The 25,594-nt window shown below is 42.3% G+C and overlaps 1 protein-coding gene across 1 annotated transcript in view; it reads left to right on the plus strand.

Annotated features, from left to right (window-relative positions):
- The first annotated feature begins 8,288 nt into the window (after positions 1-8,288).
- Positions 8,289-25,594, plus strand: part of OTC (ornithine transcarbamylase) — a 38,364-nt gene continuing 21,058 nt past the window's right edge. Inside the window, exons 1-4 of the mRNA XM_007064270.3 lie at positions 8,289-8,442; positions 14,279-14,417; positions 15,021-15,102; positions 22,063-22,150. Coding sequence (XP_007064332.2) covers positions 8,366-8,442; positions 14,279-14,417; positions 15,021-15,102; positions 22,063-22,150 — 386 coding nt within the window. The 5' untranslated portion in view covers positions 8,289-8,365. The remainder of the gene's footprint in view (positions 8,443-14,278; positions 14,418-15,020; positions 15,103-22,062; positions 22,151-25,594) is intronic.

Raw genomic sequence — 25,594 nt, forward strand, 5'->3', positions numbered from 1 at the left:
CATTCAAAAACCAGTCGGAGAACACGTCAATCTCCCTGGTCACTGTAAGGTGCACAGTGTAGACTTAGCCTTAGTTTTTCCCATTTGTTCTGAGCTCATATTTTATAAAAAGGTGTTTCCAAACTAGCCAGGTTGCTCATTTGAAGCTTTATTTTCCTGTTATTCTCAAATATTAAGCTTGTACATTAAGTGAGAAAGATTTGCTTTTCCAACTATTAAGATGTCAATTTTCAAACTCAGCAACACTAAAAGTTGAGTGAAAACAAAATGGAAAGGTACTTTAGAGAATATTTGTGGCAGAATAGGCTATGAAAGTTTTTTTCACACTTGCATTTTTAACAAATACTCTCTCCCACTTTTGATTTTAGTTAAATATCTCCATCGCATGTATCAGAAGAGTCTCTGAACACTTTAATAGAGTTGCCCACATTCTTCAATCATCAGCTTCCCCCTGACATATACGACAGCTGTAGAATTAGCAGTTTTCTTGGAACAAGATTACTTACAGCAAGTAGTCAACAAGCGAGGAGAATGGGGGAGCAGTTGATGAGGATATCAACTTTAGGGCTGCTTTGTCCCTCTAGAGGATGACAGACCAGGGTAGGGCATAGTGAAGAAATAAAATAACCAGAATTTCTCAATCTATGGCCAAATAACATTTGTGGATTTGAGTCCAGAAGATATGAAAGGGGATGTTTCCATAACCAGTGATGCAATGTAGCCTTTGGCAGAAGACATTTAGAGTAATATGATGGTAACTCTAGCTCTCTTATTGGTGATTGTAAAGACAGTAGTGTAATCTGTGAGTAATAAAATATTGCATTTCACAAACCTATAACAGGTGAGAAAATGTATAGGGTATGTAAAGCTTTCTTGAATCATTTGGCCTGATTCTCCTCCTCTAACACCAGCATAAATCAAGAGTAACACCACTGAAGTCAATGCTGTGAGAGGAGAATTAGGCCTGCTAAATCCAGATATCTGCTTTATGAAGTTGTGGATGTTTTCACAGTTGCAGGGCTAGCTGCACCTCTTTCCCCTCCCTGGTCTCTGAGTGCTCCCCCTCGGTTGTAAGGCCTTATACCTTTACCTATCCCAGATGGAATTCCATAATTTTCCCTCTCTTAGCCCCTGCCCTGGGCTACAGTACCTTATTTATCAATTGTGCTTGCTCAGCAGATCCAGTGGGGTTTGGCACACTTTGGGAGTGTGTGACCAGTGGTATACAATGATCAGGCAGTCTTCTGAAAACCAAAGTATTATTTATTTTATGTATAGGAACAAAATACTGTATGCAGAGAAAAAGGATTTTTAGTGTACATGCATGTCTGCCTTACCTAAACCCCTGCTATACCCTGATGGTAGCCTAGGAAAGCCTAATTTCTTCAGACACTCCTGCAGGTGCCTGCACCTTAGTCTGGTCTCCCAAACAACTCATTGAACAGCTACTCCCTTCTTGAGAGAGAGAGAGAGAGATCCTTTGTAAACTGCCAGAGTTTTTTTGTTCTTCTGAATTCCTGAGCTTTGGTCCATCAAGACAAACCTAGTTTTGCAGGTTGACTAGGGAGAAGTAAAATCTTTAAAGCTAAGAAACCAGGTGTTGTCTTTTACCTCTCAAGTGTTTGCTGAGGGGTGGCTTATCTTGAGTCATTCTTTTTCCTTTCTGCTTGTTTTCCTTACAGCCCCCAATAAACTGAACCTATCTATTCAAGTAGTAAACATCACAATAACCAGGTCAACATACAGTATTTATAAATTATTACAGAACAGCTCCATGACCATCATAAATGTCATGCAACAATGGTACAGAGTCAGAGAAGGCGTCTTTCTCCACTTTCTCTGTGAACCAGAAGAATTATTAGAAGAAGGAAAACAGTATTTTCTCTCTCTCAAGCTTCTGCATAGAATCATCCCCACTCCCCCCACCTCACACACACTCCACCTTTTAAAGAAACAGTACAAATATCCTCAGAGACACCTGAAACATGCCACACCTCATAACATTTTTAATATTTTTAGGGTGGGGAATTTCTCGATTAAAAGAAGATATGGGATGCATTGGTGAAATGAGAAATAGCAATCAAAGCATGGGCTGTGGGTGGAGCCCCCCTTCAGGGAGGCTAGCCCCAGCTCTGCCCCTTCGGCCCACATGCCTCCTCCACGCGGCTGGAGCCCTTAGACCCCCTGCAAACACCCACCCCACACGGTTGGGGCCCCCATGCCCAGAGGAGCCCCAGGCCAGCCGAAGTCCCGAGCCCACCCCCTCCCCGCCCCCCGCCTGGAGGAATCCTGGGTCAGCTGCAGCTGCACCTCCCTTCCTTGCCCTTCCCAGACCCCAAGCTGCCCGAAAGGGAAAAGTGTCTCTCAGGTCCAGAAGAAGCTTTTGATATGTTCCATGCAGGTTCCAGGGTGGCTACAGAGGTCACTCCTTGATCTGCACAAGCTGGCAACTGACAAGAATGACCCTCATTTGTGTGACTTCTGTTCATCAGTAATCTTCCTGGAGTCCATGGGGCATAATAAATCAAAAACATCCCCCCAAAACCCTGCAACTGAGGGTCCGGAAGGCACAGCAGTTCCAGGGGAGGCTGCCTATTATACCCGCCGCCCATGAATCAAAGGTTCAACTAAGCAAATAAATGAACACAAATTACTTTGCAACTTGACTTACTTAGCAAAGTAAAGAGGGTAGTCAGATGCCAAATACAGTTTATGAAAGGGATGAAATTTGGAACATTAAGAGGAAGTAGTTTTTGATTCCAAGGTCGAATGAATAAAAGAAAACATTTTTTAAAACAGTCTCAGGGCTAGCCCTTGTTTTCTGGGCAAACAGGCTGAAAAGGAGGACAATAGCAACTCTTTTTGATGATGTATGGGACTGTCATAAATATAAAGGGAAGGGTAACCACCTTTCTGTATACAGTGCTATAAAATCCCTCCTGGCCAGAGGCAGCATCCTGTTACCTGTAGAGGGTTAAGAAGCTCAGCTAACCTGGCTGGCATCTGACGCTATAAGGGGACAAGATACTTTCAAATCTTGGGGGAGGAAGGCTTTTGTTTTGTGCTCTTTGTTTACATAGTTGTTCTCTCTTGGGACTGAGAGAGGCCAGACAGAAATCCATCTTCTCCAACCCACCGTAATCCAAGTCTCCAATATTGCAACCAGTATAGGTAAGCCAGGCAAGGCAGATTAGTTTATCTTTTGTTTTATGTGAATTTTCCCTGTCCTAAGAGGGAGGTTTATTCCTGTTTTCTGTAACTTTAAGGTTTTGCCCAGAGGGGGATCCTCCGTGTTTTGAATCTGAATACCCTGTAAAGTATTTTCCATCCTGATTTTACACAGGTGATTTTTACCTTTCTTTTTTTTTAATAAAGTCCTTCTTTTAAGAACCTGACTGATTTTTCCATTTTTCCAGGGGTTTGGGTCTTTGATGATTTTGTAATAAATTGGTTAGAATATTATTCTCAAGCCTCCCCAGGAAAGGGTATGTGTAGGGTTGGGGGGATATTTTGGGGGAAGACTTCTCCAAGTGGGCTCTTTCCCTGTTCTTTGTTTAAAACGCTTGGTGGTAGCAGCATACTGTTCCAGGACAAGGCAAAGTTTGTACCTTGGGGAAGTTTTTAACCTAAGCTGGTAAGAATAAGCTTAGGGGGGTCTTTGATGGGGGTCCCCACATCTGTCCCCTAGAGTTCAGAGTGGGGAAGGAACCCTGACAGGGGCAATATTAAAAGGCTCTAGAGGGAGCAGTGTCCAGTCTGCCTAAGCTGAAAAACAGTTAGCATAGAGGAGGTCATTTGAGAATGGTCAGATCAGATATAAAAGAAGGAGGGAAACTGAAAAGATATGAGAGATCCTGAAGGTAAATTAGAAATCTTGTCCATTTCAGTTTTGACTGAAACCTGAAAATGCTGTTTTCTAGAAGTTAGGATGTTGTGGATGTTGGCCTTGGCTCTTGCAGTAATTTTGTTTGGAAAACAGTTTTTAATACAAATGTGTTTGTAAATAAAAATACAATTATGGTACTCAAAATATAGTTCCTAATTTAAAACCCCATTTCTAAGTCAGTTTTTAAAATTACACTTTATTTTATAATGTGAATGATTTTTTTTATAAAACAAACACCATCCAGCTTGGGCCTCATGCCTCAGAATGTACTCTGGGTCATCAAGTAAAACTTCATACATTATCACATGTCCCTGTAGACCAGGGGTCAGCAACCTTTCAGAAGTGGTGTGCCAACTCTTCATTTATTCACTCTAATTTAAGGTTTCGCGTGCCAGTAATACATCTTAAGGTTTTTAGAAGGTCTCTCTCTATAAGTCTATATTATGTAAATAAACTATTGTTGTATGTAAAGTAAACAAGGTTTTTAAAATGTTTAAAAAGCTTCATTTAAAATTAAATTAAAATGCAGTTCTTATCAGTTTAGTGAAGTGGTTCTTAACCTAGGGTGCGAGATGCCCTTTCTGGGGGTGCGAGACATCTGAGATTTTTTTAGAAGGTAAATCATCGAAAACACAAATTAAGCACAGGCACATAAATACAACTACTTTGTTTCATCAGACCTATGTATTTATTAACATACATTTTTTAACCATTATATAATATACAAAAAGCCTGAGCAGGGCAGTCAGGGGGCAGGGGGTCCCAGGAGGGGGTGGTCAGGGGACAAGGAGCACGGGAATGGGGGTTGGATGGGTCAGGGGTTGTGAGGGGGGCAATCAGGGGGCAGGAAGTGGGCCGGTTGTTTGGGGAGGCACAGCCTTCCCTACCCAGTCTAGTGTATTAAATTTCTCCCAGTAGCAATGTGTTACTTACAGTGTACTACTTACGGCTGCCAGTCCTGGTGCTCCACAAGTAGCACATTCCTACGGGGAGAAATTTAATACACTACAGCAGTGGACAGAACCCCAGGCCGGCAGCGGGCTGAGCAGGGGCAGTGGCCTGGACCCCGGCTGGCAGCAGCGTGCCAGTAAAAATCGGCTCGCATGCCGCAGGTTGCCGACCCCTGCTGTAGACAAAATGAGATAGGGAACAGACACTCATGGTAACTAATGCAAGTCATAAGGTTGCCTGAACATCAAAGAGGTCAGATGACATGGTACAAAGAACTAAGTTTCAGCGGTTTCTGGCGTGATAAGAATCCAGACTGGTTCTTGTTCATAGCCGGCTAGTGCATAATATGTATGCATATACTCAGCACTGCCAAACCCTAGCATTCACTAATCATGAGTCAGGTATCCAAAAATCATGAGATTGCAATATATAGATATATATTTTCACGTTCTTTTTACTTGCCTTATAATTCCTGAACTTTCAGGGTGCACCTAGGGCACATTTTCAAGCTTTTCTCCATAGTCATGTGGGCTACAAACTTACTTTAAAAAAAATGAATCCTGAAATTCTCACATAATCTCCTGATTCCAGGAGCTGGGGCTTTAAGTAAAAGACCAAATATCCTGAGACTTGCAATAAAGTCATAGGAGTTGGCAACAGTGCATATTGTATTGAGCTGTAACTATTACGTGCCTTGCTTAAAGAAAAATATAGCAATCTATACTCTAAAAGTGCATGTACAGTACCTAGCAAGAGCAGGTCCTGGCCCATGACTAAGGCTGCTAAATGCTGCTGCAATATAAATAATATAATAAAAAGATGAGTTTGCTGATGATTCTGCTTTCATCTCAGTATTTTTAAACGAATACAGTAGTCAAAAGAGGAAGCCCAGTGACAGAGGAGGAAGCACATATTTTTATACTTTATTATATTATTAATTATTATTATTACACATTACCTGATTGCATCTAAGGCTGCTACATTTGTATTCAAGGACAAGCTGAAATACTCTTGTCACTACTGAGCTTGTAACTGGTGAAGTTGTAGTCCTTCCATTGATTTCAGTGGACATTGGACTGGGCCCTTTTATTGCCAGTTCACATTATATTCTATAATTTTAAAATACTGCTGCCAAATGTTGAGGGAACAAATGACTGTATGACGACAAGCCTTAATTTTCCTTCTGTCTATGGTACTGAGACACCCTCCCCCCCAGCCTCCATCACTGTAGTATCTGAGTACTTCATAATCATTAATGTCTTTATTTAGCCTCACAACACCCCTATGAGGTAGGGAAGTATTATTATCCCCATTTCCTAGATGAGGAACTGAGAAATTAATGGCCAGATTTCCAAAGGTATTTAGGTGCCTAATGACAGAGAGAAGTGTCTAACGGGATTTTTAAAAATCCTTAAGAAGGTTAGGTGTCTAACTCTCATTTTATTTCAATGGGAGTTAAGCACCTAATCAGCGTAGGTACTTTGAACATCTGGCCCCAAATTGAGTTGTGAAGGTCACACAGGAGATCTGTAGCAGAGTAGGCAATTGAATCCAGTAGGTCTCTCGAATCCCAGCCTAACCCCCTAACCACTGGACCATTCTGCCTCTTTAATTAAATTATTTTCTCTGCTGTCAGCAATACTTCACTATGAGAGGGCAAAAAATAAAACAGATTTCCTTGCAAAAACACTTTAACAAAATATAGAGCATTGCCCCAACTCGGTTGGGCACATGGCATGTCCCCTTGCCTTCTCCATAGAGAATATCAAAGAAACAGTGAGAGACAAAGTGGGTGAGGTAATATCTTTTATTGGCCCAACTTCTGTTGGTGAAGGACGAGCTTTGGAGCTACACAGAGCTCTTCTTCAGCATTTTGCCCTCCAACAGAAGTTGATCCAATAAAAGATTTACTTCACTCACCTTGTCTCTCTAATATCCTGGGACCAACAAGGCTAGAACAACACTGTACACAAAGAAACATATCGGCCATTAAACAAAAAGACAACATTTTGCTTGTTGATTAATTAGGAAGCTTTGGAAAGGTCTGGACTAGTTTATGGGATCATCACAAAACATTAAACAAATGTGATCATGAAAAACAGAATACTGGAACAAGATTAAAAAACAAAGAAATTAGGATCAATTCTTCTTCTCAATTCAGTGGGAAAACTCCCATTATTTTCAGTTGAGGTAGCATAAAACCAAAGTTACCAAGAATATATGAAGCTTCTAGATGAGATTCAGAATGTAGCGGTTAAAAAAATGCGATCAAAGGAGCATATTTTTCAGTACCATAATTTACCAAGTATAGGGTGACCATATGTCCTGTTTTTGGCCAGGACAGTCCATTTTTAAGTCCTGTCCCAGCCATCCCGACTTTTTTGGCAAAAGTGGGCATTTGTCCGATGTGCTTTTGCCAACTTGATCAGTTGGCAAGAGCAAACAGAACAAATGCCCACTTTTCCAGAATAGTAGGGTGCGGAGTAATGTGCGGGGTGGGGGAGGCAGGGCTCAAGCAGGGTGCAGGAAGGGCTCAAATGAGCAGTGATCACGCCCCAGCCTCTCAATGGGGAGGGAAGGTGGCAAGCGGCTTGGGCCAGCCCTGCAGGCAGGGAGGGGGCGCTTTGGACTAACCCATGCAGTGTCCCATTTTCCCTTTAGGAAATATGGTCACCCTAACCAAATATTGTAAAAAGAAAAGGAGTACTTGTGGCACCTTAGAGACTAACAAATTTATTTGAGCATAAGCTTTCGTGAGCTACAGCTCACTTCATCGGATGCATACTGTGGAAAATTTCCACAGTATGCATCTGATGAAGTGAGCTGTAGCTCACGAAAGCTTATGCTCAAATAAATTTCCACAGTATGCATCCGATGAAGTGAGCTGTAGCTCACGAAAGCTTATGCTCAAATAAATTTGTTAGTCACTAAGGTGCCACAAGTCCTCCTTTTCTTTTTGCAAATACAGACTAACACGGCTGTTACTCTGAAACCTGTCAAATATTGTAAGCAGCTTAAGATGAAGGGGTAAATTTCCAGGGACAAACAAAATTATTAAGCTCTTTACCCTCATTGGGAATCTTACATGTAGAGCACCGTGGCACAATTTGAAAATTTACTCCTAAAAGGCAACCTATTTTAGAACACTTAAAAATAAATTTTGCTGCTCCACATTCTTCTTAGTCTGTATCCACCATCTTACTCTCATGTACAAATACCTGACAGCATGGCATTGTTAAGAAATAATATTGATACTGCCATAATGTAATGCTCCCTCATGCAAACGCACAATGCGTTGTGCAACTGACCTTGTGAGAAACATCTAGCTGTAAAATCTGAATAAGGGGAGATTCAACCTCAGCTCTCAGCTGGCTGAAATTTCACAACTAGGAAAATACAAGATAAGGTTGCCTCATCACGATACTACCTTTGCTCTCTCCCTGAAGCATAAGGCATTCTCTGCTTCATAGAACTTCAGATTAGTTGACTTTGCTCCCTGGACTAAGGCAACTTTCATTCTAAAAGAAAATGCTCTTTAATTTGCGAAACCTGCTCAGTGCTGCAACTTTAAGAAAGAGCAGCAAGCAACTGGTGCAACATTTTCGGTAAGTGTATCATTTAGATTTGTCCTTCAGTTAGCAACATTTTGAATCATAAACCTGGAAACTAAAGTAATGAGTTCTGGAGAGAGATCAGTATCTCAGCTAAAGGCCTCCTTCAGCGTTCTTAGAGCTGTTTTGCTCTTTGTTTTCAGGCAGCAGACTGTAATTGCACATGAGACGGGAGGGTTTTTATCCTTTCACTTTTCAGTCCTTGTGGAATCAGGTTCCATTCTTTGCAAATGGTTAGCAGCACACACTGAAATATTTGTTTTTTCTTAAATTCAATTAATCTTTGAGTGCTGGAGGTACCATCATCAGGTATCATAAACGCCCAATCACATATCTGAATATAATGTAAGGGACTGTAATTTCTACAGACAAGTATTTTGAAATTCTCCTTTCACAGCTTCACGGTGAATTTCAGCTCTAGTGTTCTGCTCTCTCTCCATATAATCCATGCATGCAGGAAGAGCATAATACCAGGGTCAAGACTAAGCATGGAGATCTGAGAGCAGCACTTGGATGTAATTGTTTCAACAATGTAGATTGGGCATCTCATGTGGGCCTCTGAAAAATACATCTATGACAATATTTAATTACACCATTTTCAATCCTTGTCACAACTTGAAGAACAAGTTAAAATTAGAGATTTAGGGCTTGACTCTGCATCACTGAGATCTTTATGTGTTTTGACATTGACTCCAATGGGAACAGGATATAACAAGTTTTAAGTGTTCAAAAACTGTATGCAAGGGTTACATACGCACAGATCCTATTAAACTATAAAAGTCATTTTCACTTGTCTTCTTTCTCCTTTGGACCAGTTTGAAAATGTTTTTTGAGCTCTCTGATTTATTCATCCCCGCATATGAAGAATGCCCTGTAATAGTCCAGCTTTGCATTTGCATTGTTGGTGACTAGCAAAATCTTGCTTTGGTTAGCAAACTTGATATGGAAGTCATTATGGGTAAATAACTACAGTGGCTCCGCTTTCTCAAATGTGGCCACATAACTTAATTGGGCTGTCTATGCTATTTTTACAGACTCACTTTTTTACCATAACTACCCTCTAAATCGGATTATAAGGGAGACTATGTTAACACAACCATTACTAACTTAAGATATCACCGTAAGCTCTGATCAATGCCAGCTAACCAAATGATGGTTTAGAGCTCCAGGAAGTCAACCAGTTATGATAATGATTTAAGGAAATTGCCTCTCTCATTCAAAAAGAAAAAACCTATTTGGCTTATGATTTTTCACATTGATTTTGCTTCCCTGTATACCAACTGCCACTAGTATTTATTTGGTCAGTTATGCCTCATTTGAAAAGACACTGGCAGCCCTGAAAGGAACACTACACATTGCTGAGGACCATAGCTAATAAATCTTGAAGATCAGTTTGGGTCATGCAGAATTTGGCTGAAATTTTTTTAGGGCTGGAAACAGTAAAATGTTAGAGACGACTCAGTGAGGGAGAGTGGAGTGACTGAGGAGCAAGAGGTTGCAGAGCCATAGAAGTAGAACTCATGCATGGGCCCCAAATTCTGGTGACATTTAACATTAGGCTTCAGATTTATCTGCTAAAAACCTGGGAGTCAAATATTTGAATATTTCCATTTGCTCCCCAGAGCTATTCAGAAAAAAGCAAACAAACAAAAACCCATGCCATCTCTTTATGTTCCAATCAATTCAGTGACCTGCTCACCCTGCCCTAATCTAAAAAAAGGGAAACAATTAAGCAACAAAGTTTCCTTACAGTATATATCCATAAAAGTTAGAAGCAGAATCACATTTAAGCTGTTATTTAGTCTGCCTTGCTATTTTATTTTTCATGAGATTGTGAGAACTACCCAATACATATGAAGGCTCAAAGTCAAATCTGCTCTTCAGTGTCCAAATATATGTCAGTGTGTATCTTGTAAAATCAGGTAGAGCACTTGAACATATATGCAAATAAAGGATTTTGCTGGTTATACCATACCTGTATTGATTGCAAGGTGCTTTGCAACTGAGTGCTTTGTGTGATTTTTAGTTGTTTTCTTAGTTATTCAATTTGAAATTGTATTTTATTGCTTTATTTTTATAGTATTTTATTTTTAAGTTTTGCTAGACAAAGGTATAAATAGATCTCAATAGCCCACAGGACCTATCCCTTCAGAAATATCTTGCTAAGAACAACAGAACACATAGATTTAAAAATTAGGATCTACTAGTTTGTTGGGTTAACAAACATTGTGAACTTCAAAGCCAGATTTTCAAAGGGATTTAGGGGTCTAGATATATGGCTAGGCATCTAGTGGGATTTACAAAATCTCCTAACCATGAGAGTTAGGTGCTTTTGTATATTGCACTAGATGAGTAACTACTACTAGAGCTGGCAGGAAAATGGAATTTCCCTCCCAGTGGAAAATTTCCATGTTTCGAAGAAAAAAAATTGTTCCAAGTCAGGGCAAAGTCAAAAAAATCAAAAATATTTCTGGAGAGGAAAATTCTGAAAAATTCCTTTCTGAGAAAACCAGAAATGGGAGCCTTCAGCTTGATCCTCGCTGCCTGACTCCAAGGGTAGCTGCCACTTTGTGTTGCCTGACTCCTCAGAGAGCTGTCTGCTTGCAGAGTTAGGAAGCTCCAGGTGGCAGCTGCCCAGCAGGCTGGGGATCCTGGACTAGCAGGAAACTAAGCAGGCTGGTTTCTATGGAAAGTTTCAATGGACGTACCACCTTCCCACAGAATGTTTCCACAAAGCAGCATTTTCTGGAGGAAAAGTTCTGTCAGAAAATTTTCAGCCAGCTCTACTACACATGTCTTTGGGTGCCTGTCTTTGTAAATCTGGCTCAGAGCTACTAAAATACAACTAATAGATGTTTGTTACTAAGCAAATGTAAAATAATTATGGGTGAGGTTTCCAAAAGTGCTCCAGGTTGGCCTTACTCTGCTCCCATGGAAGTCAGTGGGTATTTTACCATTGCTTTCGCACAGTTACACCAATGCTTGTGAAAATTCCATCCTATAATAACCTATCAGTGCCAGATTTAAAAAACAATGTGGGCTACTCTAGGGTGCCCATACGTCCTGTTTTGGCTGGGACGGTCTGTGGCGGTTCAATGACAAGACAGGACACAGCTTTTAGCAAGCAAACGGCTGGTCTGCTAACAGGCTTCTGCCTGTCAGCTTTCCACCTTCCCCTTTATTCTCTCTCTCCCCCCGCGCATTACATTCTCCAACAGATAAAAGGAATACACTGGCTTTGTTTAACATTCTTATTTACCAATTTCTATTTACTGCATTCCTTGCTCTCAGGCCTTGAGCCCAGTCCTGAGAGGCTTCCTACGGTTCATGTCATCTTGTCGAGATTCCAAGGTTGATGCCCTTGAAAGGAGCTGTGTGTGCACAGGTCCAGCACAACACTCCGGGTGTGCCCTGAATGTTGCCAAGCACATAAACCTTTATGAATCCCACAACGGTCCCTTTTTTAAGCCCTGTAAGTTGGCAAGAGCAAATGGGACAAATGCCCCCTTTTGTCAAAAAAGCAGGGTGCAGATGAATATGTGAGGGGATGAGCAGCGATGCCAGCCCCATACAGGGGGAGGTAGGGCTCGAGCGAGCAGCCATGCCAGCCCCAGCCTTGCGCTGAGGGGGCAGACAAGGCTCGCAAGCAGTTATGCCAGCCCTGTGCGTGAATGGGTGCTTGAGCCATCCCAGTGTGCGGGGAGTAGGGCACTCGGGTGAATGCTCAGGCCAGACCCATGGAGGTTGGGGGGCGCTCGGGCTAGCCCCACATAGTGTCCCATTTTCCCTTTGGTAAATACGGTCATAAGGCTACTCTTATTCCTTGTCTCTATGCTATACATATCCCCTGAAACAGGTGTCACTTTTTTGGGGGGGGGGAACAATCCAGTCTGATGCTGTAGTTATTTCATATGCAAAACTCCCTGATGTTGTGTGTGAATGTGCAGAATGAATGCAGGATCAGGCCCAGATGCTAGTGCACAGTACTAACCACTTCTGACCAGGTAGAAATCTTTTTGAATCTTCTGAATCATTTTAAATAGGAAAGTTTTCAATTGACATTCCTGTGCCAACGTTGGCGGAATCTCTTTTTGTGCTAGATCCTCCACCCACTGACATCCATGGGTGTTCTGCAATTGACTTCAGTGGGAGCAAGGTTGCAGCATACATCTTTAATGGCTAGAATAGCCTCTTTGGGGATAGTTTTCCTTGCCCCTGGGGATAAGAACCAGGTTAGCTTAGCGGTGGATCCAGTGGTGATCCAGCACCTCCCTGCAGCCCACCACCCCTCTGCATGAGAGCATATAGTGAATCCTGATAGGCTGGGCTTTATGTCACGCAAGACAACTGCCCCACATCCTGCCCCTGCTTGTGCAGCAACTGCATCATTTCCATTGCAATGAAGCCCCCTGCACCAAAAGAGCTGAGGACAGAATTTACCTGGTGGAGCAAACATTTTTAAAGGGGTCAGTAATAAAACAGTGTTTAGAATGGATATTTTCAGTTATAGGGAGAACTACTGCTTCTTGGGTTGAACATGTGACGGACTGAGATCTGTCGTATTTGCACATGAAGATTTAAGAACTGCAGTGACTGTGTGTGGTACCACAACTGTAAGGTCTGGAACCTCGTGTGTGCAGAGTTCCATGGCTTGCCTGTGCCAGGAGGATGGTAGAAAAAGAGTCCCACTAGTTTGACATGATGGTAAAAAGACAGCAGAAGCCTCGAGAGCTTCATATGGCACTGGTGCTCCCATTCAGCTCAACTGCTAGTAGCACTCCTGGGGATTTTTTTGTCTGAAATTCCTGGCCTCAGAGACCTGTCAGCTGGAAGCAGTTTCAACTGAGCATTGGCTTGAGGCTGAACTCAGGAATGGACTGGAGTTGGAAGTATTTGCAAATAAAATCCCACTAACTCCATTCATTTATTCTTTTATTCTTCTTGGTGTTTTGACTCTGATCTAATTAAAGTCACTGCAATTAATGAGAAAGACATACTTGGCTTAGGACCTTCTAAGCTTTAGTACTAGTGAAGTGCAAGTTGTGTTATAATAAAGAGGGTTGCAGATATAATCAGTCCCTGTTTAGCAGAGAAAGGGTTAAATTACCTATCAGTCTCCATTATTCGGTTTAAGGTTATAGGAATATTGGCTTTACTCTGCTGTTTGATCAAGTCATGTGCCATGTAAGATAATATGAACTTTGCAGTGTCACTTCTGTGGGAGACTATAAACATTCCATTTCATCTGGTTCTGGAATGAGCCCTCAAACCTACTCCCTTCATCAAATATTGAGCAATGAGTTGCTGGTTTCTCTTATTGGCAATATCAGTTTCTGGAAACGAATTTGAAAATTTGTGCATGTGGTTCACAAATCAAACATTATTTATATCCATGTGAGCAGTCCTGGGCCAGCACCCCAAAGTTGGGATTGGGAAAAAGAGCACAAGGAGCCATCTTGCCCCAACTCTTTGCACCTCTGTTCAAAACAAGCTACAATGCAGCCTTAAGTGTTTAACCAGACCCTGAGTGGTTTTCTACATTTGGATTTATTTGATTATATAACCCAGATACAAATATTAGAAGTTATAAGAAACAAAATCAGTTTCATTGAAGATAATAAGAGAGATGGTTAAAATGGTGATTAATATAGCGAACAACGCAGTGTTGTGGCTGTGTGAGATGAAAAGTCACAAACTAATTATCACATTCCATGAAGGTTATCTCACTGCATCAAATGATGGTAGTGAAAGAGATTTAGCTGGTTGTACGTTAGCTTTAGCATGCGCAATAAATTAATACCCAATGACAAACAGCCTGTTTTTGGTGTAGGTCTGGGCAAGCAACTCAAACTAATGTTAATCTGAAAGGTCGCGACCTCCTAACTCTGCAAAATTACACAACAGAAGAAATAAAGTATTTGCTGTGGACAGCATCAGATTTGAAACAAAGAATAAAGGACAAGGGAGAGGTATGTAAAATTTCAATTAAAATCCACTTTGCTTGTTCAGTCACTCAGCTCATCAAATCGAGATTGTCATACAAGATCATGTGAATCAGCAACTAAACTGGCTTGTCCTAAACAACCACTTCAACTCTTAATTAGTGTAAATTGTTTACATCAAATGAAGGGCCAGCCAATAAAAGGCAAAGTGTTGTTCTTTGGATGAAGTAGGGGATTTATGCTGTTCAAAGGTGTGTACCCCTTATCTAATTCCCTGTTATTGGATATTCCCAGTGATTTTCAGTTGGGCTACATGCAGAAGTAAAGGTTTGCAGGAATAGGAGCATTATTCTGCATGTAGTGTGGGAGCAAGATAAGAGTCAGAGATCTCTCTCATTTGTTTAAAATAACAAAACAAAAAAATGTAGATGCTTTTTGCCCCTAGAACTTTCTGTTTCTCCCAAACTCTTCCCAATGCTAGTGACTGCTTTGGCGGGGCAGGGGATTAGAACGGATACAATTTCTGCTTTTATTATTAGTTTCCTGCAGCCATTAAACTGTGAAGAAAATATTAGATAATGGACAATGAGTGAACAGTTTTCCAAATCCCCTTCCATTCTTGTTTTTCAGTATTTGCCTCTGTTGCAAGGAAAATCTTTAGCCATGATTTTTGAGAAAAGAAGTACCCGAACAAGAGTATCCACAGAAACAGGTAAATCTAGACAAAACCATGTTATAATAAATACTTTCTCTGCAGAGTACATTTGTCCATATCATGAAACCATTACTTAATCATGTAGTTAGCAGTTTCTACTTAGAAGACATCTGAGGTTGGCGAGCAGCAAGGATGAAACTCAAGTCTGAGGAGAATGGTAGTTTACTGGACAGTATGAGCAGTGTCTTGTTCCGTTATGCCTCATTAATACTACAGGAACATCTCTTTGGTCACTAAAATCTCCCAGGGTCAACTCTAAACAAGTTAGAACTGAAATAAAACAACAGGAAGCAGAAGGTTTTCATGATGTAAGCTTCATGCCATATTAGCTAGCTGTATGCTTTCCCTGCACTCATTTTAGAAATAAAACCACTTTAATCCTGCACAGGCTGTCATAACTAACATCTTTCTAATTTACTATGCATAACTGTTGTCAGTCTCAAGGCTTGTCTACATGGAAATTTAGTGTGCAGTAAGCCAGGATGTGAACACAAGGCTGCTATGTGTTAAGTCACCATGTAGACCCTGCTACTGTGCACTACAAGTTCCGCAGTGTGCTTTGACGTACTGTTGTTTGACACAGTGGTATGCCAGAGCATGATATGGAATTTTTAGTGAGTGGCAGCAAGATCCCTACAACTAGAAAGCTAGTGCAATGTCCATTCACACACTGGTTTGCTGCACCCTCAGGCTTCATGTAGACAAGCCCTCAGAGTATGGGTTTAGACTGAGAATCATAGCAACATCTTGATTTAAATTAGAGAAAAAAGAAAAACCCCATGACTACCTCTAGAGAAACAAAACTTGATGGGATGGAGGAACAGGGATACTGGCCTAATAATACTAGGCACTGTAGACGTGGATGCTAAAAGAATAAACACCTACATAACTACTCATGTTCTTAGCAGATGCTTACGTTTTTTCAGGATTGGGCCCATAATGTTTTTGCACAGACCTAACCATTCTAACGTTGCATCCAAGAAATCATTTAGGTTTGGTGTTCTCTTTATGGAGATATTTATACCCACCAGGTGAGGAAATCTTTGCTCCCACATTTACCCTGAAGTAAACTGTACTGGGCCCAACCTCCCTCAAGTAGAATTGTCCCATGTAAGGGACAGGTAATTTTGTAAGGCCTCTCTCACTGAGGTTCATCCAGATTTCTCTGTAAGAAGGAAGAGAGAACATAGGAAGAAGGGGAGGAAGGAGCAGACTATTCTGCTCTCAAGTCTGAAGATTCCCCCAATATACATATGAATCTTAAGCAATTTGAGGCACCACAGGTGTCTGTATGGAGGTCCTGTGTCTTCCTGCTGACTTCATGCCCCTCTCTACTCCTTCTTCCAGATCACAATCAGCATAGCTTCAGAGGGGTTTCAGCTAGGGTGACCAGACAGCAAGTGTGAAAAATCGGGACAGGGGGTGAGGGGTAATAGGCGCCTATATAAGAAAAAGCCCCAAATATCGGGACTGTCCCTATTGGTCACCCTAGTTTCAACCCCGCACCAATGTACCGACAACTCCCTTTAAGGTCAGCCTTCCCCCTTATACATCAGACCTCATAGAGCCACCTAGTGTCAGTTTCCTGCACTTGTGCACCAGGCACCTGTCAGACTGTTCCCTGCACCCCCTCCTCTGTCTAGGACAGATACAGACATCATGTTGCCCTTTGCTTCTAAGATCTGACTTCCACAGCAGATTCATGTATTCCCCCTCCCTCCACCTCCATGGTAATTCTGTACATCCCAGCTGCTATTTAAGAAGAAATGGCAGCTTCCTCTGCAATCAGAACAAATGCCTCACACTCCTTTGTTGTGAAATAAATTCATTTCCTACCAATTTTCTAAAGTGTAAGTGAGGCCTACACTGGTTATTTGCAAGACTTCAGAGGCACACATTATCTCTAATGGCATTTCTCAGGCACAAATCACCCTGAGGTCTTGAAAAAGGTCACGTTTGGGCCAAGGCTTTGATAATCTGTCCTCATGAATTTGCGTAAGCAAACATTATAACACTCCATTAAGCTGGTGGACAATTGAGCTGGAAATGACTGTATTTCACTATTGCACAGTGCAATACCTAAGAGTGTGTTAACATTGTGGAAATGTTAAAAAAAAAAAGAAAAAAAGAGAGAGAGAGATCCTGCCATTCTCATATCTGTAAAGAACTCAGTTCTTAAAAAAATAAATACATGTTAATTTGCAATGCTATATGAGAGCATATTTTACATTTGTAGTTCTTCCACCATGTATTATTTCTAACTCATTATTCTGATAGGATTTGAAATGTAATGGAGAAATGGTGTTCTTTTGAACAAATACAATCTTGATGTTAATTTGATACACTCAAGATTTCTAGTACATGTATTATTTTAGCATCTTATTCAGATTAAAACTATTAGTGTAAATTAAGAATCGTCAATAACTTTCAGTGTTTGTAAAATAAACCCATTTTTTCAGAACCTACCAAATTTATTACTATCACTTCCTATTACAGTGGGAAAGGTCATCTGTTTGCAGTTACAGTCCCATACTCATTCTGTGTAAACATACACATAGTCCTTGTATGTTGAAAAAAGTGCATTCCACATGGTTATATATTGGCTGTAAAATAAAGCTTCCTCTCTGTCATGGTATAAAGGTGAATGCCATTCTATGTTTCCATTATATCTGGCATAAATCATGCCGCCTCTCAGTCATGTCTTGCCTCTCCAGTTGTAACTGCACTTAAATATCAGTGAACTGACTGGTAGTAAATCAGGCCATTCTACAGACACTGAAATATGGACAATATGCTGCAAGTTTGAAATAGGGGAGGGACACACAACTAATACTCAACGTTGAGGGCAACTTCAGATATATTCTTTCATGTCATGAGACCCGGGGCCTGATTCCTCTATAGTGGAATACCACTATCAACTACAAAGGAGTTACTCCCAATTCACACCAGTGTGAAAGAAAAGTGAGGTCCATAATGGTATAAACACACCACGTACTTATATTCACACAAAGTTACATCATTTTACATCATCCTAAAGAATGAGTGAAACATATCAGGGAATACACTACCTGGCATTTAGAGTGCCCACTAGTGGATTCTGTCTGAACTGGCTATACTACTAAGGCAGATTACTTTGGTACCTTGTTATCCTCTTCCAAAGCTATCCTTAAAAATATTCATTAGGTTTCAGACTTCAGCCTAATATTAGTGCTGAATGTTCCTCTAATTCAGTGGTTCTCAACTGTGGTCCACTGATTGTTCAGGGAAAGCCCCTGGCGCACCGGGCCGGTTTGTTTACCTGCCATGTCCGTAGGTTCGGCCAATTGCGGCTCCCACTGGCCACGGTTCACTGCTCCAGGCCAATGGGAGCTGCGGGAAGGGCAGCCACCACATCCCTCGGCCCGTGCCACTTCCCACAGCCCCCATTGGCCTGGAGTGGCGAACCGCGGCCAGTGGGAGCCACCATCGGCCGAATCTGCGGACGCAGCAGGTAAACAAACCAGCCTGGCGCACCAGAGCCTTTCCCTGAACAAGTGATGGACCACAGTTGAGAACCACTGCCCTAATTGCTGCTAAGTAGAGCTTTTAATTTTAAATCTTTAAAATTCATTTTCTACACTACATGCCAAATTCTGTCAGGCAGTGCCAGCCAGCTCACAGCAGAAGTGGAAGAGCAATGAGGAAATTGGCCACTCAGAGAGATTATTCCTCAGGGCCTCCATGATAGAACCAAGCTGTTGAGGTGTGTGGGTGAGGATCTCAGCCCATGACTCTACAATGATAGGCGTGCACAACTCTCTGCACCAATTATTCATAATCTTAGTAGAAATGGATTGCATAGGTGAATTCTATATAAGGCAACAAAAACAACCACTGTTTCTGAAGTCTGTTTGCACCAGGCTGGGGAGTATTCAAACCTCTTCCACCACACTTCATGGAATGTGCTCCATGGATGTCCAGCCTTGACATCTCATTTTGTAACAAGCCCCCAGATAACTTTTTATAGGAGTTTGTAACCGGGTGGTCATTTTACTGAGTGCTCCCTCATAGGTAGGGGTCACTTTGTAGGCACGCTACTCTGTAAGCCCCCTTTCACAGGCCCCTTAAGAACACCACATAATCTCTCTTTTGGTTAACCACCAAGGGCTGGTTTAATAACAGAATGGTTCAAGCAATCCTCAAAATCCCCCAGATAAAGTCCATAACCATAACACAAAAGTCAATACGGTATTCGCCCTTGTTCTTTTGCTACACACAGAACTCTTCCTCTGTCCCAGTCTACTCCACCCAAAGCTGTCAATCCCCATCTTTCTGACTGGAGTTCAGCCCTCTGGCCAAGGCTTCATTCTTCTGTCAGCTCTAGCCTGTACCTTCCAAACCCCCGGTATCAATCCAGTACTTTCCTACAAGGACCTTTCTTATTTCATGAACTTTCTCCCCTTCACTCCATCCACCTGCTGCCTTTTATAGGAAACTACCTGATTCCATAAAGGGCTGCATCTTTAGTAATCAGGGTTGGGTAGCCCATGGCCTTTCAGCCCTTTAAGGGGTAAGCCATACTGCTAGATGTTGAGTGATTTTAAGGAGAGGGATTTGTGGGACCTACAGGGACACGTTCTGCTCTGAGTTATGTGCCACGAAATCTCACTGAAGTGTATATTTTACAAAAGGCACACGTTGCTCTATGGACATATGCTTTGCCTCCTACACACACCTCTTTGTTTCCTTTTTAAAACTGGCCACAGTGAGAAGCATGTGCATGGCTTCATTACCTGTCTCTGCTTTCCAGCATGAGCTCGGGTCCTCACAATAGTTGTTTCATTTTAGCTACTAATATTCACCCCAAGATCAATCATTTGTAAAGAACAATAGTTGTGGTGTTATTCTTTTAATATTTAATATGCTTGCAAAAGCACATGTGAAAAGCTGTAGTAATGGAAATGCCTGCAGTGCTATCTGCTGGTGAGAACAAAGCTGATCTACTTTAAACTTCCTTGAGGTTTAACAAAGCTACAGTTGCCCAGCACCTTTTGGATCACAGCTTCCCAGACAAAAGATTCTAAACACTCCTGTAGTTTATGTGGTCCTCTCTTCACCCCAAATGAAAAACAATGTCAGCTTATTTCCAGAAAATGCTGTGTTTAAACTGCTCCTACTTAGCATATGTGCAATGTGCCTCAGGTGGCACATGACCAGGATTCATCACCAAATTTGGTCCACTGGGTTGGATCCTTAGCTTCCCCTGCCCAGGCCAGGTACTGAGCGGGAGCGTGACATGAACACTGATTCATGCTCCCCTTTAAACTACTGAAGATGTGTTTTCTGCTCCAGAGGATAGCAAATTACCATGATAATGGGGATCTGCCTGTGGGATGCTATGATGATACTAGGGTTTGTTTGGTTACTTCCTATAATCAAAATGGGAGATGGGAAGACCTGCTAGATCACCCAGTCCATTCTCCTGCCAGGGAAGAACTGTTCTCTAGTGCAGTGGTTCTCAAACTAGGGCCACCGCTTATTCAGGGAAAGCCCCTGGAGGGCCGGGACAGTTTGTTTACTTGCTGTGTCCGCAGGTTCGGCTGATCGCGACTCCCACTGGCCGCGGTTCACTGCTCCAGGCCAATGGGGGCTGTGGGAAGTGGCACAGGCCAAGGGACGTGCTGGCCGCCCTTTCTGCAGCCCCCATTGGCTTGGAGCAGCGAACCGCGGCCAGTGGGAGCCGCGATCGGCCGAACCTGCGGACGCGGCAGGTAAACAAACCATCCCAGCCCAAGAGGGGCTTTCCCTGAATAAGTGGCAGCCCTAGTTTGAGAATCACTGCTCTAGTGGATGAAATTTACCCCAGTGCAGAGGGAGCCTCACAAGGCCACTTAAGCCCAGTTTAAACCCTTAGGCCCAGACCTTCAGTTGCACCAGAGCTAGTCACTGCATCTGAGCAGTTGGGGCACAAATACGGCTTTAAACCAGCCTTGTGCTCCCTCAAGCATATCATTTAGAACATTGTCAGAGTGGTGCTAAATTATGCCCATGTGCAACAGCCCCCATGGCAACACTCCAGCCAGGCCTCCCCCACCCAGACTGTGCCTAACATGCCCTCTACGCGGAGGCTGGGAAGGCAGGTGGCATAGGGCTATTTCTCCTTATGTTGGGATAATTCTCAACCAACTCCATAAGATAGCTGTTATCACACACTGGAGCAGTGAAAAGCAGGCAGAACAGAGGCCAGGATCTGGCCCGTAAGGTAAAATTCACATCAGTGCAGAGCCCCAGTACTTGGGAGAGCTCAGTGGTTTGAGCATTGGCCTGCTAAACCCAGGGTTGTGAGTTCAATCCTTGAGGAGGCCATTTAAGGATTTGGGGCAAAAATTGGGGTTGGTCCTGCTTCAAGCAGGGGGTTGGACTAGATGACCTCCTGAGGTCCCTTCCAACCCTAACCTTCTATGATTCTACTTAAGTCCCACTTAAAATGGTGCATAGGCTTTGTGCCTGTACAGGAGTGAATTTCATCCATAGGGCCTGGTCCTAATCTCCCTTAAACTAGATTTACACAAATATGTACCTTCACTCAGATCAGTGGCTATAAACTCTCCCTTAAACTAGATTTACACAGATTTGTACCTTCATAAGATCAGTGGCTATAAACTAGTGTGAGAAAAGAATAACCCAGCCCTTAATGTGGGGATTCAGTGATATTACCATGCATGAACTTGCATGGATTTTGCCTTGAACATAGGTTTGAAGTGGTGTCTAAAGGCCTTTAGGAGGGCTGTCTGAACTTGAATTGATTTCACCCTAGTGTGTATTTAGCATTGTTTTGTGAAGTCTGGCATTAAATGTCCTAAACAAGGGGGTGCCTTCCTTACTGCTGCTGTTGTTGCAAATACCTGTTCTCTAGGATTTATTTTTAAATCTCAAGTTGTAACCATTCAGATTGTGTTTTGTTTTTAATCTTTGCAGGGTTTGCTCTCCTTGGGGGACATCCTTGTTTCCTTACAACCCAGGATATACATTTGGGCATTAACGAGAGTCTCACAGATACAGCACGGTTGGTAAAATATCATGGGATTGTTTTACATATGTGAAAGTGCTAGATCTGGCTGAAATTGGTGAGAAAATGTTGTGAAATAAACACACCAGGTTGCCAATAACTTTTTGCATGATTTTAGACTCCCCAAGTATTATTTTCCATGAAATTTCAAAGGCACCCAAAATTCTCCACATTTTTGCAGTTTGCAAAAAATTCACTTGTCACCTTTTTGCATTTTTTCCATCCAGTAGGGGTGAATTGAGCCCTTGGATTCCCCCCCGCCCAGCCCATTCTACAGGAAGTTGACCAGAGCTTTTAAAACCACAGAAGTGGGAGGCTATTTCTTGCAGATGCTGTCACTTTGCCTCGCTCCCCATTAAGCCTTTATTAATGACTCATACAATCTGGAGTATTGTGCTGCTTTCTAAGAAGCCCCTCTGTAGTTTAAGATTAATGTGTCAGGGCTCAGATGCTCCAAGGTTAGTACCTTTCGAAAGGTCCTTTCTGCTCCATCGAAAGACACACAACCTCAGGCTTGTCAAGCTCAATTCAAGAAACATAATCAGCAAGCTGTGATTTTCTCTCTCCTGCTGACTGTGTTCTTTGCAGTTGTTAGCTGGAGTGATGGTTTCTCAATACTGCATTGCTTTTCCCTCTGCAATGAAATCCAAGGAAAACATAGAAAAAGACCAAACTTTTGGTCATTTTAGAGTGTCCTTTTCCACCTTCATCAGTTGAAGGAGAGTGGATATGGGGCGGTGATGATAGAAAGTCAGGCTTGCAGTCTCTTCAGACTGGATATTGAAGACACCAGAATATGCATTAATTGTAATTCATGTTAACATGTTTTACTTAAAGCACCACCCAATGGCTTGCTTTGGTAGCTATACGTGTAGGTTTCTAACACCCATTGAATGATGGAAGCTGCAGAGAGAGGCAGCCTAAGCTGTCAGGGAGGCAGAGTACAGTCTCAGGTTCCATCTCTGGGTTGTTCCTTTGTTCAGTCCTACTTCATCTCCCTTCTGTTTGAATTCAAATGCTACAATGGGATTCAACCTCATTTTCCCAAAGTGACTTTCTTTCTACACCTAAGAATGTTGCCTCAAATGAAGCTGCTAGAGCAGCTATTGTTATATCCAGGTAGGCCATCCAAACTCACCAGACCACATTCATCCCTGGTGTAACTCCAGGGACATTAGGGACAGGGAAGTATTACAACAGAAGGGGGACAACTTCCCCTGCTCTATTAAAGGCAGAGGGAGAGCTCCTCCCCCAGCTCGAGAGAGCACTGTTCTCCCAGCCCCTTCCTGCCTGCTGGTTTCTCACTGGCTAGCAGTAAAGTGAGAACGCACCATTTAAGAGGGTTTGAAAAGCAAGCAGCAGGAAATTGTTGACAGCCTTGAGAGAGGGAAAGGGGATCAAATGGACACAAAAATCACAGTGGCAGCTGGGAGATATTTGCCAAAGCTGGAATGTGAAGACCACATTTGATCAAGGCAAAGGTGAGGGGATTTAAAGAGCGACTGGATGTGGTCAGAGCAAAGGTATTTGCAGCTGCACTTTGGATGGAATGAGGTGAGGGTCCATGATGCCAGAGAAGAAAAGTTGCAGTAATTCAAGTGAGAATTGTTTAGAGCGGGGCTTTTTTTTCTTTTTGCTTAAGGAATGGATGGATTTTGGAGAAGGGCAGGATGTGGTGGCAGCATGAAGGTAGGGGGTCAATGGAAAGAGGGAAGTGGTGGGTGGCCTCCAGCCTGCAAACCAAACTGACAGGGAGGGTAGGGAAGTTGCCAAAGGTGACAGAGGGAGGAAGAGAGGATGGTTTAGCAGGGAAGATGAGGAGTTTAGACTTTGCTGTTAGCAACTGGTTCCAGGGACAGGGGGAAAAGGGTGAGACTTACCAGGGAGAGTACCCCCCACCACTTAAAAGAAAGCCATCCCCAGGCAATACCGCACAGAAAAAACACAGACCCTGTATTTAGTTTGGAGTCTGTTGGTCATTTACTGACCTGGCAGGCAAGCTGCTCGACTTAACAAAGATGTTCTGATCAGTACAGTGGGCCTGCTCCTGCTCTGAATAAAGTCAATAGCAAAATCCTTTTTGACTTCCCCAGGAGCAGGACTGATCCATTCACACAAAGAACCAATGAAATATTGTGAGTGACCTCCCTAGCATTATTAGCATATAGGTAGATACCAATATAGAAGCCTGGTTCAAGGAGCATGAAAACAAACAGACAATAAAAAACAAGGAATACTGGAGTTTTAACAAGTCTGGAGAGTATTTCAAATAATTACAGCTTCATACCTAGGGCTCTAAAGGCTTAGAAATAGTGGAGGCTGAGCTTAATGTAAAGGGGATAGAGGGCTGTAAAAGGCCCACAGGTTTTATTATAGTTAAAATACAGCCTCGTTGCAGGTCAGTGTTTGTCAGTGTTTCCACTGAGAACACATTTTAGTGACTTATAATTTGGACTTATAATAAGTTAACAGAGCTCCTCTGTGCTATGTAATAGCTCTTAAAGACATACACTTACACAATAACAGAGTTCTAGCCTATGAAGAGTCTTTAACATTTTCACTGCTGCTTAGTATGTCCGGTCCATCAGGAAAATGGAAACGCTGCCAGCATTCCATGTACCTGCTATGCCATGTTGTTCTACTGTGACATCAATACAGGTCATCACACATCACGACAGCACAGGTGCTGAGCTGCAGCACTGGCATTGAAGCAGTCAGTTGTTAAACCTGACAGTCCACGGAGATGAGCAGGAGTCAATTCCTACATTTGTAAGGGATAGGCTTGCACCCTTGACCTACCCACCACTTATACAAGAACAAATATGCCCCAAAGCCATTTTAACAACCCCGCTAGTGACTTGGTAGCGTTGAATTAGAAGATTAAACCAATTATTCAATAAACACTTTTAAACAATAGGGATATACATTTTGGATAGAAACACTTCGCTGTCTCCTTGAATCTTTGGGAGCTGTTACATGAGTCTGCACTATTGCCACACCCAGTGCTCCCAAATCTCGAAATTAGCTTTAAAATTACAAGACTTTTAAAAAATAACCATGGAGTTATTTTTCTTTGCCTTTTGAGGCTTTAAGGTGCACTTGGGTCACATTTTCAAGCTTTCCTCCACACCCATCAGGGCTAGAAATTTTTTTTAAATTAAAGTTGAGAGTCACACATAATCACATGTCTGCAGGACCTGGGGGCCTTATGAAAAACACCAGACATCTCAAAACTCCCAAATATCATAAGCGTTACATTGAGTTAGCATCAACATAGGAATCTTGGTAACTTTCCCAGATACAGGGTAACCACTGGTAATCAGCCCCAGGATGCAGGGCCTTGTCCCTCCGATTGTCTTCAGAAACTCACAGATACCCTAATGGGCTCCAGCTTCTCTCAAGATCACTCTGATTTAGTCCGGGTCTCCCTTTCTGGGCAAA

Source organism: Chelonia mydas, chromosome 1 (genome assembly GCF_015237465.2).
Source record: "Chelonia mydas isolate rCheMyd1 chromosome 1, rCheMyd1.pri.v2, whole genome shotgun sequence".
Taxonomy (NCBI): domain Eukaryota; kingdom Metazoa; phylum Chordata; order Testudines; family Cheloniidae; genus Chelonia; species Chelonia mydas.